The sequence below is a fragment of the Vanellus vanellus genome (assembly GCF_965231255.1).
Source record: "Vanellus vanellus genome assembly, chromosome: 2".
NCBI lineage: Eukaryota > Metazoa > Chordata > Aves > Charadriiformes > Charadriidae > Vanellus > Vanellus vanellus.
In genome coordinates this window covers 20,039,522-20,058,186 of record NC_138906.1, presented here as the reverse complement: position 1 = coordinate 20,058,186, position 18,665 = coordinate 20,039,522, and the positions used below count along the sequence as shown (strand labels likewise).

General features: G+C 40.5%; 1 protein-coding gene across 2 annotated transcripts in view; it reads left to right on the top strand.

The window, feature by feature from the left end:
- KIAA1217 overlaps nt 1–18,665 on the top strand; it is a 102,044-nt gene that overhangs the window by 67,169 nt on the left and 16,210 nt on the right. For both annotated transcript variants that reach the window (XM_082498971.1, XM_082498972.1), the window contains 5 exons: nt 5,890–6,065; nt 13,184–13,314; nt 13,560–13,707; nt 15,410–15,911; nt 16,636–16,816. In XM_082498971.1, the coding sequence (XP_082355097.1) occupies nt 5,890–6,065; nt 13,184–13,314; nt 13,560–13,707; nt 15,410–15,911; nt 16,636–16,816 (1,138 nt within the window). The remainder of the gene's footprint in view (nt 1–5,889; nt 6,066–13,183; nt 13,315–13,559; nt 13,708–15,409; nt 15,912–16,635; nt 16,817–18,665) is intronic.

Sequence of the window (18,665 nt, the reverse complement as noted above, 5' to 3'; positions counted from 1 at the left end):
GACACATACTGTCATGCGGCAAACGTAAATATATGCTGTTCATCTCAGACACGGTGAAAATAAGCTTATGCAGCTGTACAGGTCTTCAGCCCTTCACTTAATTGGAAACTGAAGAGCACTGCGTATTGTCTCAGAAGATGTAAAAGGAGGTAAAGCAATTTCTTGTAAGACAAAGTGGACAGCAGGGGAAACTGCAAGACTCTGCCAGTTCTCCTTGCCCGGAAAGTGACGTCACATGTTTGGTTTTGTAGGGCTGCAGCTACTGCTATTACGACCAGGGTGGGTTTGAATATGGGAATGGTACTGTGTCAATCTCCTTTGACTTGATGATTAATTTTAGAACAGAATAATCGTAATACAGATCAGAATTCAGAGCACATTTTGCCTTCACTTCCTTAACTAAAGGGAATTGAATTATGAACCAGTCATAGGGCAAGGGAGCAGAAGGGTGAGGTAAGCGTTAAGGTAAAGAAAATGTGGCCAAGACTGAAGACGCTCTGACAAGGGCCTGTGCTCAGTTTGCTGGTAATGAAGAGATGACAGAAGATATTTGGAGGAAACAGTTGTGTCAGCCAGGTGAGCTCTGCCTGTGACACAGCACCCATGTATTTACATTTTCAGTTTAGGATGAGGATGTTCCTATAGCAAATGTATCTTTTTAAAGCTGTTCCTGGCAGTGCTGCCTACATGCCATGATGGTCCCCATCTAATTTCAAGACTTTGGCTTGGGATCTCTACCCTGGCACATTATGTGTAAGTGCATATTCTTTCACATTTGTGCCACAAACCAATTTAGCCCCTGTCCTTCTGTAACCCCATGTACCAAATGCAGCTTTCGGCAAACGCCTGTGGTCTGGCTACCAGCTGTGCTTACAAGTGGCCTTGTAAAGTGGAATGGAGGTGGCAGTGCTGTGCCGGAGGCAGTGAGCGCATTGTCGTCACAGGGCCTGCTCACCAAGGAGGTGGCATTTCCCCAGCTTCACCTTGTCTCCACGGCCAGGGCAGTAACCTTGCTTTTGATCAGATACAACATTATGACACACAGGAGTGAAGAAACTTGTACCATCTGCACAAATCAGTGCTGCCAAGGAAGTCCTGAGAAGGAAAAAAGGGCATATCCCGAGTGTGCTCATTAACTGCGGCTGGTTGCCCTTATTTCGGAAATGATAGCAAATTTGGTGCATCATGCCAGTAGGAAGTGGGCAAATTTGTGATAGTTGGATGGAAGAACCTGTAGCTCAAGGGAAACTTTGGCATATTATGTATAAATTACTTTCATGAGAGTGAGCTTTTGTCATGCCTTTCCTGAATGGGTGGAATTATTTTGAAAAAGAGCTCATAGTTTGTAGGGCAGCAGGTGAAACAAGTAGTGTTTTAAACTGAAGAGTGTTGAAATATAACACTTCTAATGAAAAAAAATTCCGCTGGTTTTTTTTTTGAAAATAATTATAAGTAAAAGGGAAAAGTATTTTTCTGTTTTTCCAGGCTGTTTGCATAATATGTTTGACAGTACTTCATATTTTTCACTTTCACTGTTTCTCCTGGGTTGGCAGTCAGTTTTTTCCTGTTTGTGTGAATTTTTCATACAGTGACAGATAAAAGAAACACTTCCAAAGAACCTAAAAAGATGATTGCGCAGGCACAAAAGTTGGCAGGATAACTAAGAAACAGGAATAGGACATAAACCTATATTTAATACTGTCTATGGTTCAATTTTTAATTGATGATATCACTGTAACTTCTTACTCATTTGCTAAAATAGATTCAGAGAAACACATGATGGAAAAGACCTGTTCGTTCATGTAGCCTTTGTCTGTGCTGGCAAAATCCTCTTTTTAAAACATATTCAGCAGCAATTGATCCAGATGTATTGATTCACACGCCAGCTAAATGTATGTGTTACCAGATGCAACCAAGAAGTTAAGACAGTTTCAGTCTGTGGTTGGATTTTAACTAGAGATTCTTGAAATAAAGACATTTGTGTCATGGCCGTTGCTAAAGATTGGATACACTTCTTGCTACTCCACTTGTGTCTTCCTTAAGCACTCTGATTTTCAGAGATACTCAAGAAAGATTAGTTTCATAGTGTCGTGGAGTTTTCCTCATTGCCAGAGATAGGCTGTAACCCAGCTTGTGTCCTGGATGCATTTGCTGTTGGTAAGACTGGAGCCCATGATAAGTTCAGTGGGGTTGTTCATTCTGCACTCCCAGATAATGAGAACTCTTCGTGGCAGGTTTGAACCAAGCCTTAGAGTGCGTATTCATGCTCTATATTATTATCTTATATGTACACTGGATTTTTTTTGTCTATTCCTTCTTTTCTTTAATTGAACACATTTTAAGGGAAAGCAGTTAGATATGATTAAGGTTCAGCATTAGGAATGTTTATGCATGCATGCTTTTCCTTCACTCAGTGTATTATTTGCAGGGAAATTAGTGCTGCAGAAAGGATAGAAAATGTAATAACAATACTGTCATAAATGGTATATGATACTCAGTCTAACAAGTGTAACTTTGAATTAGAAATTCTAATATGTTTTGAGCTGCATTATAGAATTGGTGAGACTACATTTAATCTATGTATGGTAACAAATTTCAGGAATTAGGTAATTAGATTCTACAGAGATCCTGAATTGCAGGCAGGCAGTCCCTGTTTGTGGCTGTGCACTGTAGTATGTGTGGAGGTGGGTGGCCTAGAAGCCTCTCCCAGCAGGGCCTGGGAGGCTCCCACTGGACAGGTCATGCTTGTCTCCTAATGAGAAGCAGGGCTGTGAACTAATACTTGGGTTTCCAGTTACCTGTCTCACAGATAATAATCGGTTCAAAGGGAACTAGACTGGTTATCAGATTATTCTCGAAGTGGGTGCCAGAGGCAGTGCTGGGGTACTTGTGAGAGACCAGTGATAGCTGGAGCAGTAGCTGAAGGAGGGGGACAGGGTAAGTATCTGGAGAGTTTGGTGAGGCTGGGAGTGAGAGTCAAGGGTAATGAATGGAGGAGAGGATGCTAGAATTCTAAAAAAATGTGCTAAATATATTTCTGTTAGATAGCTGCTTGCAGTTATAAGTCAAGTTAAATCTAATTAGCAAGAAATTGCCATTTGGTGATGACAGAAAAGCCTGCATTGCTTTTCCTTACCTTTGGGCATTTGACTTTGGAACTTGAATACTGTTTTAACAAAGTTTCTTTTCAAGTGTGAATGTCTAAGATTGTTTATTTGGCTTGTTTTCACGCAAACTTAAAGTACAAAAAGTTTTACTCTGTGGAACTGGAACAACTGTGGCAGATCCATAAAACTTCTTCCACTTGAGGTGGTGGAGTAACTGGCAGAGGTGATCTGAGGGACAAATGGGGTGAGCACTTAGCCAGGGAGTCTCAGACCTGATGCCTGCTGGCAGAAGAAAGGTAAGAATCAAGTTCAGTTCCAGAACGTGGAGGTAAATGTGCTGTAGCAGCCAGAGAGTGCCTCTTCTTCCTCAGCCACAGGTCTTCCCCTCTGTTCCTGCTCGCCCTGTCTCATGTTGTCCTTTGGCTGGTCACTCCGCCCTGCTTAGACTCAAAATTACTCCTTTCTGCTGGCTCCTCCTCTTCTCTTTCTGCACCCACCTGTACCTCTCCCTTCTCATCTTCTGTCCCTGCTCCCCAAGCATGAACAAAACCATGTTTTCCAGAACTAGCCAAGTGTTGCATGAATATTCATACAAGTGGCAAAAACATCTCTTTGATACCAAGATGAGTCATTTCCCAGACTTCAAGAGCTCACTCCAAACATTGAGGTTTGGGAGTCATCAACATACAAGCTTTTTGAAATATTGCTTAGTTATAGTTTTATTCCTTAACCTTGTTACCAGAAATGGATGAACTTTTATGACTGAAACTTTCTGATACTGTTCAAGCGCTGCATAAATGGAAGTGACAAGCACCATATTTGTAGGTATCGCTACAATAAATATAGATCCTCTATATACCCCCATAACAGGAAAAAGTGCCATCTGCCATTGCACAACCTCACACACACATACTCAATTTTGGCATTACTGGGAGTCACTGTTACCAGCTGAGGAACATACAGGACTTAAATTCTGGACACCTGAGGCTTAAGTCTGGCTCCATTACTGACCTTTTCACTGACCTTGGATCAGTTGTTTCACATTTCCCAAGTCACTTCCCTGTGTCAAATTTCCCTACTTTTTAAAGAGCTGTGAATAAACTGTACGACTGAAGTGTTACATGCTCATTCACTCATTTATTAATTCATTTATGTTTTCCTTCTTGAAAATATGGCACAATATGAGATATGTGTCTCAGATAGCTGTGCTGGCCTTGCTGTAAGAGATTTTAATTTATCAAACCCAAACGTTAATCCCATAGTGGGGAAAAACACACATATGCACTGTCTTCAAAAGAATCCAGTCTGGTATAAAGCAGCTGACAATGTTTATAAATCTGTGCTGCTTCAAATGTTTTCCAGCTTCATTTTTTTCCCTAACTGCTAACACTTATCTTCAGCTGAGTTTTGAGCTAACACCTCCGGCTTGTCACAGCTCAGACCCCCCTGTGCACTTTCAGTGAAGTGTTACCCTCCCTCTCATCACAGTTGTGTCACTGGAGAAGGCAGAGTCAGGCACGAGGACTGAAGAGTCGGGAGAGGAGAGTTGAGTTTGTTACTCTAATTCCCATACTGATTGGAAAGAATGACCTAGGCAAAGGCTTTTTTTTCTCTGATTCCTATGAATCCTCTTATATCAACTTAAAAAGAAGTCTTGTTGCATTAAACTGTCTTGTAGGTAATCCATTTTTCTGATTCTTCCTATTAGGCAGTGGTTTTACTTTGTATGTTCAATGTAATTTGGTTGTTAAGCCTGGATATTTAGAAGACAGCTGTCAGTTTGATTGCTAGTTTTAAAACAGGAACTTCATCTCCCAGTTGACACAGGTGTTTTTTTAAATCTTCCAGTATGAGAAGGCTGCTAGTCTAACAGAGCTGTATTCGTGTTGCCTGTATCCTAAAGCTGTGACTAGACGGAGCCCTGCTTATCACTTTGAATCTTGCAGCTTGCATAAGAGACTTAAACAGGTTTGGTTTGTGTTAGTGTGGGGCATAGCTGCTGTAGGGTTACCCACACAAGAGTACAGTCTAGTTTGCTTTCTTAGCTGTCTTTTGCTCTGCAAACTTAGTATCAGTAAGAAATTTAATGCTTTAGATACTTAACATAAGACTAAGACAAGAAAGAAGGTGTGACTTTTACAATTCTCAGAAAAGGACCATATTATAAAGGTTGGGGTTTTTTTTGGTGGGTAAGGGGGCTTTATGTGTTGCAGATAGATAAGCTGTATGTCTGTACCAAATTACACCGGATGGCACAATCCCTCCTCTGCCACTTGAGAGACTGAAAAATTCTAATCTGAGAACAGCAGTGTTTTCCAGCCTTGTCATTAATGTGTGGGATTATCCACCAGGCATGTATGGACAGTGCGATGCATAAGCTTACGAGATATGCGCAAAGGGGAAGTCAGGCTTCCGGCATTCTTGTGAGGCGTAATTAATTCTTGATTCATGCTGGACTGAGCAGAATAAAGGGGCCACAATCCTTGCTGAAGTTACACACTGAGGGTGGTTTACTGATCCCAGCATCTTTTGTTCATCAGCTCGCAACTGGAAGTTAGGTATACACATTAGAAGTTAATCAAATTTAGGCTTTTCTCACCCCCAACACTTCCTCATGGAATAATGTTTATGGGTAAAGTTAAAGAGAGGAAGAAGAGGGTAAAAACTCTCTTGCTGTAGGGCTGTGTTTATCCCAACCTATTTCTGAGCTCTGCAATGTATTCTGTTGCCAGGGATGTCAGTCAAGCAGGAAAAATTGAAGTTGATTTCTTTTGTGCAACAGCTGCAGAACCAGGAGATGCTGAGGGCAATGGTGAAGAAAGCAGAGCTGGAAATCAATGGCAAAATGATTGAAACAGTGAAGAGGCTTGAAGATCCTGTGCAGCGACAGCGCAACCTGGTGGAACAAGAAAGGCAGAAATACCTCAACGAGGAAGAAAAGATTGTAAAGAAGTTATGGTGGGTTGAGAAACTGCTTAGAATTTCTTGCTTTTGCCTGGCTTTTTCTTCCATAAAGTAGTATCTTTAGTGAAAGATTTAGTTTGCTAAAACTTAAAACCAGTAAAACGTGAGTGAAACTGCACCTGTGTATGCTGTTTTACCGGTGTTTCCTTGCACTCATATCAGCTGTAAAACTGTCTGTGTTGTACAAAGCACTCCTCCTGACTGGGAGTCCTTCTAAGCACAGCCCACTGGGTAAGTCCCACCGGTACAAAGAGTTTTAACCTCTTCAGAAGTCCCCTGTAAAGGGACAGGTGACTGTCCAAATTCATCTGCCCTTGACGGATGAATTTCCTCAAGAACAAATGCATGCAAAGGAAGGTAACGAGTTTGGCTTTTAAGTATGAAAACCAGATTTCAATAGCAAGTGCTTTGGCTATTGCATGAGAGAGGTAGGGGAAGGTCATAAATAAATGACTGAAGTTTAACTGCAGTCATCAATGCCGGTCTCCATTTAAAATTTACTCACTGGGCTTTCCATACACTTAACTACAGATAAAAATACTTTTCTTTTTGTTGTTGTTGTTGTTGTTGTTGTTGTTGTGTAAAGACTCTTTGTAAGACTCTTCTTTTTCCCCACAACTTTGGCCTACCAGGACTGATGGTATCCAGTTGTTTTAGTCCATGTTCAGAGTCAGCAGGAGGCAAGATAAAGCTGAAATCAATAGATGATTTAACTAGTTCTAACACTCACATTTGTAAGATGCTATATAACTAATTATTTCTCATTGCTGCATTTAGTTCACACCTGAAAAATTGCTCCATAATAGAGTGAAACTTTATAGTCAGCTTGTCACTGGAAATGATGATTGAAGAGTCATAGGAGTACAATTATTGACAGCTAAGGAGAGTAAATCCTTCCTGTTGATCAATGTGTTGTCAGATGAATTAGATTTGTTATAAAAATGATGCATCTGTAAAGACAAAGTAGAATGTTACTAAGAGAGTGTATGTTTTCTGTGAAGAAAAGTTTAATGTGTAGTAATAGTCCGTGCTGGTGTATATAATCCTCCCAGTTGGTTTGTATTCTTAAATAACATTGGTTTGTAGTCTTAAGTAAGTACCCTCCTGTTCATCACTTTATTCCTGTGTACCTTATTGCCTAGTTTCTAGACTGTTTGCTCTCTGTGGAAAAAACAATTTGTGTGATGGCTGTTTATCGCATGCCTCATAAAATGGATGCTGAGTGAGGTCAAGTGCAAATGGCATTAGTTGTTACGGCTTTTTATTTAGGATACGACTTTGATTGCAATATGCTTCTGTTTTATCAGTGTTCAGATTTTTTTCTGCTCACAGAGTTTCTGCTGCTTCTGTGCTACTTCATTTGTTAATATTACAGGAAAGTTTCTTAGATCATTCATAGGCTGTAAATGTTACTTCAACCATTTTAGAGACATGCGAGAAACAAATGCTAAATCACAAACAATTATTTTTCATCATTTGTGTCCAATGAGATTTCTTTGTCATGTATTTGCACATTTGCAGGATCACAGCCCAAAAGAAAAAAAACACACCTGACAACAATGCTTTAAGTTCAACAGCTGATGGCTGTTAATAATGAAGAGCATACATCACAAAATTACACATCAAATGTCACTAGCAATATTCAGAAAAAGGTTAACATTCTATATAGGCCCTTTCAATTATGCTGATCCCATTGCAGATGTATAAACAAATGCAAAGCAACAGGGCAAAAAATTTACCATTTCTTAGTCTTTCAACTGTTGCCCTCTTGACCTTTCCTAAATCATAGGACTTTATCTGTAGACTGGCTTCATGCAAGACAAAGGAGCTTAAGGATTTCTGCAACACTTACAAAAGTGTATTTCCTACTCTGAAGTGGTAAATCTCAGCTTAAAAAGCTCTCCTTTCTGCAATTCTGAAGATTATTGCTGGGAAATAAAAACATAAAAATATTGGTGGTTTTATGTTGTAAAAAGCAGAAATGTCAGTGTACATTTCGGAACAAGTTTTCTGTTGAGCAGCTATTCATGATGCCACATACAGAAGTGTGCCCATGTGTGTCACAGCTGTAGCAGGATTACAGTTCAGAGATATCTAATGAAATCTAAGGAACACTATTAAATGTGGTGTTTATTCACACTTCTAACAGTGAAATACCTACTCAGAATTTACTGGGTAGGGTTCTTTCTATCTAGTCTTTTGACTCAACATTAGAGATGTCATACATGACGCTTTTGGGGTTGTAGATGCTAGCCTTAAAATTTACCAGACCAAGGACAAATTATGATGATATGACACATTCAGAACATATATACTTCATTAGTCAGGAGGAGCGTGTTACAGGTATGACTACTATGTGTTGCAGATTATTGTAAGCATTTTAGTAAAGGGGGTTTTATAAGCACAGGATTTAAATTGTAGCCACATACAAGCTGTCTAATTGGATATGATCCATAGTAAGTTACAATTTTTATTTTTGCTAGGATAAGCATCAGACTTTTTAATAAGAATAACCGTGCTCAGTAAAAACAAAACCCCACTTAACAGTCTTGGAGAGCCACTGGTAGCAGACACTTGGGAAAGGATATAAGAACAAGGCAAAATGCTCAGAGCACATCTCCTTGCTTTTAATGACTTGTAGCTCTCTTCCATGTCAGAGATGGTATCTTCACATGCAAAAGGTATGCATGGATTGTTTCCTTTTCATTTTTTTAAAATTTATGTAAACTCAGTTGTGTACAGCATCTAGGCACAGTGAATTCTATAGAGTAATTATTTTTTGAGTAGAAAGACCTTTTGTTTCTTTCTGAATCTTTCATCTGTCAATCAGTCCCCAGACTCTTAAATTATGCACGGCAGAATATTCACCCTCTCCATGCTAGTCGTGATGTTACAGATGCTCCCCCACTCCATTTTCGGATCATGCTTTTTCCAGCCTGAAAGGACCTGATCTGCTTAGTTACTCTTCTTGTAGGACCCATTCTATACATTTCGTCATCCTATTGCCTTTCTGTATGCCCTTTCTAACTCTAGTGTACATCTGTGAGATGTGAGTGGGGAGAGAGGAGAGCCCTGCAATGGTTATATCTGATGTAGGCACACCATGACTTCATGTAGTGGTGTGGTGATGGTCCCCCTGTCCTCATGTTCCACGTGAGCTGTCCATTACAAATCAAACATCTCACTCACAAGGGATGATTATCTGTTCAAAGTTCACTATTGCGTATAAAAAATTTAGGGGGTTTGGAGGTTGTTTGCTTTAGGTTGGGTTGGTTTTGTTTTTATTTTTCCTTTTCTTGTGAGCATTACTTTACATTTATTAGGACTTAATTTAATCTTTGCGTTTTTTCCTGGTCAATTATCACAGAATCACAGAATCATGGAATACCAGGTTGGAAGGGACCTCAAGGATCATCTGGTCCAACCTTTCTTGGCAAAAGCACGGTCTAGACAAGATGGCCCAGCATCCTCTCCAGCTGAATCTTAAAAGTGTCCAGTGTAAGGGAATTCACCACTTCCCTGAGATTATTCCAATGGCTGATTGTTCTCATTGTGAGAATTTTTTCTCTTGTGTCCAATTGGAATCTCCCCAGGAGCAACTTGTACCCAAGGGAGTCTCTGTATTCTTTGTAGCCACTCTTTAAATACTGGAACATGGTGATAAGGTCTCCCCTAAGCCTTGTTTTCTCAAGGCTGAACAAAACCAATTCTCTCAACCTTTCTTCATATGGCAGGCTCCCCAGTCCTTTGATTATCTTTGTGGTCCTTCTCTTAGTATCTGATGGTCCATCTGCAGCCCTCTGCAGTCACCTTTTATTTTCATTCCTCTGAATATTTTAATATCCTTCTGGTATTTTCTTACTGTATTACTCATCCTCTTTTCTAAATAATTTATAATATGTTGAAAAGCACCAGCCCTAGAACTGATCCCTGTGGAACCCACCAGCAAACAACATTCATTGAGTAAGCTGTTCATTCATCCCTTCCCTTTACTTTCAGTATTTTATCCATGAGAGAATTTCCTCTCTTGTCCCATGGCAACTTTGCTTTCTTGAAAGCTTTTGCTCAAATACCTTGCTGAAAGCCTTTTGAGCTATGGCTTTTACCTGTCCTGTTGTTGTTTCCTTGTGTATATTTGAGACTTACCCTCTCTTTATACACATCACATTAATTCCTCCCTAACACAGCATATTTATCCATTGGTCCACTAATTCTTTATTGTTTATCCTTTATTTTGGTATCCTCCAATTAACACCAGTCTGGGTGTCAGTCTCACCAGAGTACAGTTCCCTGGATAGCCCCATCCCCGTTTAAAAAATTTAATTATATCATCGGTGATCACTACTCTGGTGCCAAAGAAATTTTGATCAAGAAGTTAGATTTGTAGCATTAATAGTTCGACTGTTTCACCCTGGAGCTGCTATTGAACTCCAGGGCAAGTGCCATCTGGCCTGGGTGATTTGCTACGGTCAGTGTTATCTGGTTCATTATGTAACCTGTTCTACTGATACTGCAGTCTGAGACAGATCTTCTCGTCTTTTTTTGCCTAAAGAAAGATACCAGCATAAGAGTTTTGCCTCCTGTGTAAAACATAGATTCAGAAAAGTGATTTATCTTGTATTAGCCTTCTGAAACTGCATTAAGGTGAGCGTCTTGTTAATTGGGTTTGCTCAGTCCAATCTATAAAGTCGTTTCCCCAGTAGCAGAAAAGAAATGCTGGAGACCGCTGGATCTGTTTCAAGCTTTGGTTCCTGAGGGCTGAAGTTTCTTTTCCCTTGTAGTTAGCACCATGAGGCAGTATAATATGGTATCCCATGACTAATTTCAGGATCACTTGTCTTGTTTAATAGTGTCACTGTATGGAATCAAGGGGGTTTATCATGACCCTTCCATTTCTGCTCAAAGAACAAAAGGGAAAGAAAGCCATTGTCTGCTACCTGGAAGTCCTTCCGTTATTCTTACATTTCCAACAATCATAAACCTACCACAATATCATAACATTGTTCTGTGTTTGTTCCTTTCTCTTCTTTCCACACGAGTCAATTTAAGCTTCTGCCTTTTTTTTTTTTTTTTTGTTGTTGTTGTTGCCTGGTGGATGCCAATATCTGAGAAACTGCTTTTCTAGTGCTGATCTGCAAAAGGGTACCCTGCGATTCCCAAAGTAGCGCTGCCTGGCCTGAGTGCTGGTATCGGGGCTTTAAGAGCAGGGAGGATGCATGACTTTAGCTCACAGTTCTGGAGGGCAGGAGCCTTTGCATTGTAGTGAGTGACAGAAAGCCGAATTCTTTTTCCAGCTCCGTCCTAAATTGTGTCTGTGCCCTTTATTGCAAAGGCAGACAGACACAGATACCTACATTATCAGAGCCTCTTCCAATGGAAAAATACCTCGAGAAACGTTCCCTTGCTGCCATCGTGTGGTGCCTTGGATTGTTTCCTGCAAGTATGCTTTTGCTAGTGGAAATCGTGACTCCCCCAGTCCTTCCCAAGGCAGAGTCTTTGGGAGAAGTGGTCTTAAAACAGGAACAGGATCAGTTGCCTCCACTTGTTTGTGACCTGTTCATAAGCAGCTTGTGATTCTTAATTCGAAATTGTTTTATAGTTTGTGAAGTTCGTAGTCTTTTAGATTGAAATGAGCTCCTTACTGTGCGCACTTGATACTCAGATCCTGATACTATATCTGTTTCTCTGTATATCAGAAGTACTATTGTATTGCCATTTATTGTTCTGTGTGACTGTGCTTCTACTTTAAATTGACCTAAATGTGGAACGGTGCTGCAAGGGATTTTCTCCTTTTTATCCCATTACTGGCCACTTCCTTGTCTCTTTTCCTCCTCATTTTGCCTATCCATGGAGATGGAGCTAGGAAGTGACCTGGCTGAAAATAAGTAATTTCCTACTGCATTTGCATGGCAGTGCTGGCACAAGGGAAATGTGTGGAAATGCGAGACCTGTGGTTGGTGCAGAAGACAGTCTTCACCTACCCCTTTTCAGGCAATCAACCCGTATCTTGGTTCTCTTATAGCAATTGCAAAACTACTACCTGAGTGGATGCAAGAAACGAGGCCCAAAACTAGGTGAAAATGAGTAGCCATTTTGTCAGTTCAGAGTTTGCTTTGCATTGTTTTCTACCATGCAGTTAAACTGTTTCTCAGAATATTCCTCTTAGTAAATTTGGTATCTTAATAGAGGTGGATTTCTCTTAGAATAAATATTCAAGAGGTGATGCTTTTAAGGTATTCGCATAGGTATTTGCATAGTTGCACATAATGCATTTCAGGTTTTTCTGAGACATTTTTAAGCTTCTGTGTGGAAACTCCAGCTAAAGCAACGTGGTCTCAACCTTAAATGGAAAAAAAGTGGCTCCCCCCAAAACCGAAATAAAATTTGTGAGTCTGAAGGATTGTGAAAATTTATGTGAAGTATGGAAGCACTGGAAAAAATATTGGGAAAGGTGATGAGGAGGCACCAGATGGAGCCAGAGGATGCATGGTTGGAAAAAACGTGATTGATTCTGGAATCCAAATGCTGAACGAGAGCTGCACACAATGCACACTTGCTGTTTCAGTCTGGCTCTTTGTGGAGACAGGATCCTGTATCCTGTCTGGCAGGACCCAGCAGATAAACAGGGTGGGTTGCATCGAGGGGCCATTAGTGCCAGTTTTGGGGTTGTTACTTCGCTGTTAGGCATTCCTTTGCATGTCATCAGCAATGAACAAATGCAAGGTGCAAACCAGTACTGGATGTAGTGGTACAGTGTGTCTGTACCCTTCTAGGATTTGCATCCCCAGAGGGCTGTCTGTTAGTTGTGTTTCACCACCCCACCTGCCCTTTGTAGCACAGCTACCCTGAAGTCAATGTGCTCTGCACATCTGCAGCCTGTCAGAGAAATCAATGACTTGGGCTAGTTACAAGCCTGTTCCTATGCAGTGAGGGTCACTATCCAGCATCCTCCCCTCCCCTCATGGTACCCTGCTGTTTCTTCAGCCTGTGGTGTCAGATTTAAAGATGCCACAGTTGAGCTCTGGTTTAGTTTAGTATATTCATTTACATGTATTTGATTGTAATGTGAAAGTCCTGCTTACGTTTTATGTTCACTTTTTTTGTTTTGCCAGTGAGCTGGAGGCATTTGTTGAAGACCTGAAGAGGGACTCCACTGCTTCCAGCAAGACAGTTACACTGAAAGATGTTGAAGATGGAGCCTTTCTTTTGCGTCAGGTGGGAGAAGCTGTTGCCACCCTTAAAGGTATGTACTTTTCCTTTTTACTTTTGGTTCTTCTCTTTTAGCCACAGTGGCTGAGAACAGCTTTGCCTTTGATCTGGGAGCATTAACTTTCACTTCCTAAAAGATTTAAAATTGGGATTAAGGGGCTGGTTGCAGGGCTTCTGGAGAGAGGTAGACACTCGACTGTTTAACGTTCACCCCATCATCCATTTCTCTCCGGGGCTTTTATCGTTTCCTCTTGAGCCTCACAGTTGTTGTCATTGCAGGAGATTTCCCAACATTGCAGAATAAAATGCGTGCAATCCTCCGGAGTGAGGTAGAAGCTGTGAGGTTCCTAAAAGAAGAACCACACAAGCTAGACAGCTTGCTGAAACGTGTGCGCAGCATGACCGATATCCTTACCATGCTCAGGAGGTGAATTTTTTCTTCTTCTTCTTCTAAACTAAAGAATTTCCTCAAGCAGGGCTGGAACAGCTTTTGGGTTTGGCTTCTCCCCCTTTCCCCAGGCAATTCTGAGAAATGCGACTTGCAATATTTTATACATTCTTCCTAGAGCCCTCTCAAGGGAAATCAAATTGGCTTTTCCTGTGCTCTGTGCAGTAGTTCTGTTCTGACGTACAGCCCCAGTAGTCTAGATCCTGTGGTTGAAACTAACTCTCTCTGAACTCCACACTTCCAGATTTGGGAAGTACCTGGATGAGAAAGCTTACAGAGTGGCATCAGTCCCGTATCTGAGCTAATGAACTGTAGGCATTTACAGCAATCTAAGATAACAGAAATATTCTCTGACACTGAAACATGCATCCCCAAAAATCTAACAGTAAGAAATAAAACAGGAAGAGATTCTAAGTGGATAAAGATATCCTAAACCTTCTGAAAGAAAGAAATATTTTTCAATATGCTTGTGAATTCATGCAAATTCTTTATTCTATTCTTTGCAAGGAAGATACATTAGAGAAAGTTGAAATATTGGATAAAATTTCTGCCCACTAAGTGCTAGTGTTTAGCTATGTTTGTCAGAATATACGAGCAGCAAATGACCGCTGATTTATATGAGGCAATAGGCATTGGATTTAATTCCTACTCAAAACCAGTGAATCAGGCCAAACTGTCAGTGGTGGTGATCTCAATTTTATTTCAATTACAAGAAAATGTAAGTCATAAGTCTGTTGTTGCTACCATTATTCTAAGGCATGTAGGGCTGTCATTGTTTCCATATATCCTGGAGCATATGTAAAATGGATTTGCCAGTACTGGCAGATGGATAAAATGGTTTATGTAACAGGTCTTCTAAGAGCTGTCACTTATTTTTCCGTGTAGATAAACATCTATATCCTTTCATATTAGTTTCCTTTTCTTAAGAATGACTACAGTTATTTCCTGTCTCACCCTGTTTGGGAAAAAAAAAAAAAAAAACAATCAAAAAAACCCCCAACAACCAATAAGCTATGCATGCCAAAGTTTTACCAAAAGTAATTTTTTGCAGCAAAATTACGTATTAAGCTTCATGAAGTCTGTTTCAGTAATGGAAAAACTGATGGCATTTGATGGCTAGCTACACTCTGAACCTCAGCCATTTCACAGCTAGCTGCCACAAATAGTTGACTTTTTTACATCCTCAGTTAATTCTACCCCAAACCCTTGACAGACAAGACTTTTGTGAAGTATCATTTGAAGGCTTTGTTTTGGCAATTTGCCAAACTGCTACCTCATGTTCTATGTAACTACCACCTTCTGTGCTAATAGTCTAGGAACATCTTGTTTAGCTAGTTACAGTGTACAAAATTTAAGCCATCTGATTTGTGTTCCCCCTCTAAAATCAACCCACTGTAACTCATGGTTTAGTCAAAAAGTACTGGTACATCCATGAAGGTTTGTAAACATTTTAAAAGGCAAAAACATCCTAATTCAAGCAGCCTCTTTAAAGCTCCGAGTCCCTGGCTCTGAGATAAAGCTATAAAATCACACAGCTGAGAGCAATAGTAAGAAAAAACACCTTTTTGATATTTTTTATATAGGTGCTTTTCCCTTGCAAAAGTTTATTGTCAAGTATTGCTCATGACTCGCCTGTATGCTAACCATGTGCCACGCTGTTGTGTTCAATTTGGCTGGGCAGACATGTTACAGAAGGACTGCTAAGGGGTGTGGATCCGTCCCAAGCCATGCAATACTCTTCTATGGAAAAGGCCACTGCAGCTGACGCTCTGAAAAACCAGGAGGAGCTCAAGCATGCCCAGGGACATGCACAGCAAAACCTCACAGCGATCACATCAGAGTCCCAGGTGTCATCAGTCAAGTCAGAAGTCGTCCCCGTCTCAACAATGACGGTCCATCATGTGCAGAGCTCACCTGTTGTCATCCATCAGTCTCAGCACTCGTCAGCCCTGGTCAACCATGCCCAGGGTTCGCCCACTGCAGCCAGCCACAGTGAAGGTGTGCCAGCAGGTGGCCACCTTTCGGCCACCCCACCAGTCGCCCCGCAAGAGCCTGCAACAGGATCCCAGCCCACACAAGCCACGCCAGCACCACAGGTCTCTGTCAATGGCAACACCATGCAAAGTCTTTTCATTGAGGAAATTCACAGTGCAAGTACCAGAAACCGAGCTGTATCAATTGAGGTACGGTGTATTCTGCTCAACCAGTTGTCTTCTCTTTGGGTCTGAGCTCCCAGTCTCACTCTTGAGACTGCAGGTGGGATTTTTCAAATGCATTCTGGGGATTTATATGCTTAACCCCTAACTACGCCATGCACTTCTGAAGATACCCTCTGATTTTGAATGCAACAAGATAATAACATGTAACTGAAATGAGTAACTGTGGTTTTTAAATAAACTTTATTGAAAAAAATTTAAAGAATCTTTTTTAGAATACCTTCTTTTTTGAACAATGACATATGATTCTCTGGCAACACTTGCATAAGTGGATTTCATTCACCCTTTAAATCTCCATATCCCTCATTATGGACAGTTAAAAGTGAAGGAGTATGAAGTTCCAGTGATTTCACACAGAGATATTGAGGAAACCCACAAGCGAACTCTCACATCTTATTACATATATGCACGTCAATCACCAGTGTGATATAGTAAGGCAGTGACCCAGATTTAAATTTTGCCTTTGCTCCTTTAGTGAGCAGTGGCCACTGTCAGTCTGTTGTGTGTTTCTGCCATCTCTAGCACAATGGAAGTCAGAACCAGTGTACAGTTAGTGTTAATATATTACCTCTAGTCACTGACTAGAATCTATCCATGTTGACCTATAAGATTTATATACGGATTTTTTTAAAAGTAAGTGATCATAACAAAAGTCGGAGAAATAAATAGGTGTTTTACTGTTTTTGTCTAGAAAGCTGAAAAGAAATGGGAAGAGAAAAGACAAAACCTCGATCACTATAATGGAAAGGAATTTGAAAAGCTCTTGGAAGAGGCCCAGGCCAATATAATGAAGTCAATTCCTAATCTGGAGATGCCACCCCAGCCAGCAGCTCTGACTAAAGGGGATGCAGTGGAAAAGCTAGAAGTCTCAGGTAAGGTTTCCTCAAGTAAATGGTGTTAAAGAAGTGCATATCTGGAAAAGAGAGGTTATTTTTTCTACTTGCTAGAATGGTTTTAGTTTTCAGATTTCTGTGTTCTCCATCATACCTGTGACTATGTCCCTGAGGAATGGTGCAGGTCCTGTGGACAGGATGCAGTGATTTTGCAGAGGGCAGCGTGGGTATCCAGCTGAACATGAATTTCCCCGTACTGAGACTGAGAGAGTGAGTTTGTCATCTGGAAATAAAGACAACTCATGAGCAGGAGAGTAAGAGTACACCTTGCTTTTGACAGTGATGAGAGTATCTATACCTATATCTAGTATACTGTGCTCAGTTTTGCACTTAAAAGTTTAGCATTACAGAGAGTTCTGGAAAGAGCCACAAAGAGTCTGAGTACAAATGGTCTTACCATCAGAAACTTAAAAAGCTCTTTTTGTAGACGTATTTGTTATCAAAAGTAGATCAAGACATGCCTGAGGTTTCTGAGGGTAAAGAGGCCTTTTAACTTTGCAGAACATGTTCTGACAAGTTCCAGCAATTGGAACCTGAAGCTAGAAAAAGCCACATTAAAAGTTAGCTGTCAAATTTTAGCATTTAGAGTAACTAATCACTGAAGTTTAATTATGAACATATGGGATTCTCTGCCACTTCAAATCTTTAAGCAATGCTATGTTTCTTTCTGAAAGGTTGCTCAGGCACAAGCTCTGTGCATGACGCAAGACCTGCTTAAAGAAATCCTTGTACCTATGTTAAAGGAAAGCCAGACTATTTAATCTTAATAATCCTTACTAACTTCATAATCTTAATCTATAAATACAACCAGTGTTTTGGATGAGTCCCTCAGAGGTCTGAAAATGACCTGTGATGCTACATAACTGAGTTCTCTCAGGGAATTGGATAGATAGGTAGGAATGAATGACTTTCACAGTAAGCATTCTGGCAGTCCACAGCTATGATATAGATATACCAAGTTTCAAGTTGAATGTGAGTCAGACTGTGACCCTGTAGCAAAAAAAAAAAAAAAAAAGCAAACATCATAAAGAGATGAACAAGAACATAGAACATCTATAAGACTGATGAATCTGCTCAGCAGTGGTGAGCTCTTGCATAGAAATTCCCAAACTCAGTGTTTTGGACTTCACGAAAAACCGAACAAATAGGAGGGAGTCAAGAGGACAGTGATGATAAGGACCAGAACTCTAAAAATACACAATCTCTGGGGAACAAAAAAAGAAAGAACTGACTTTGTTTAGCTGAAGAAGTGAAGGCTGAGGAGGGACAACGAAATCCCTGAATATAAAAATCTGCTTAAAAAAGAAAAGATCAACTTGCTTTGTGTGGGTAGAACAGCAGTAGAGGTTGGCAATTGCAGCCAGGAATATCCAGGTTAGGTATTAGGGAAAAAACTCATAATGATAAGGGAAGTGAAGCACTGAAGGAGGCTGTATGAGGCAATGAGGAGGACGTATGATCCCCATCACTGGAGAGTGGCTTAGACTGTCATTGATCAAGAATTATATAGGTAGAGCTACTTTGTGGTAGCAGCATGTTGGGCTGTCCTTCCAGTCCTATTTCTTTCACAATTTAACATATAAAACCATATCTGAATTTCTTCAATGTTCAAGGAACAAAGAAGATGCCCCAGCCAAACCTTGGATTTACCTCATTAGCCAAACATGAGTCAGCTGCAAAATTCTTACCCAGCTACTTAAGCAATAGTCCATCCAGTTCAGCAGTCTGTCTCTGACAGAGGCAATGGGAGATACTTTTGGTGGGCCATATTCTTACTCTCCTGCTCATGAGGAGTCTTTATTTCCAGAGGGCAAACTCACTCTTCCAG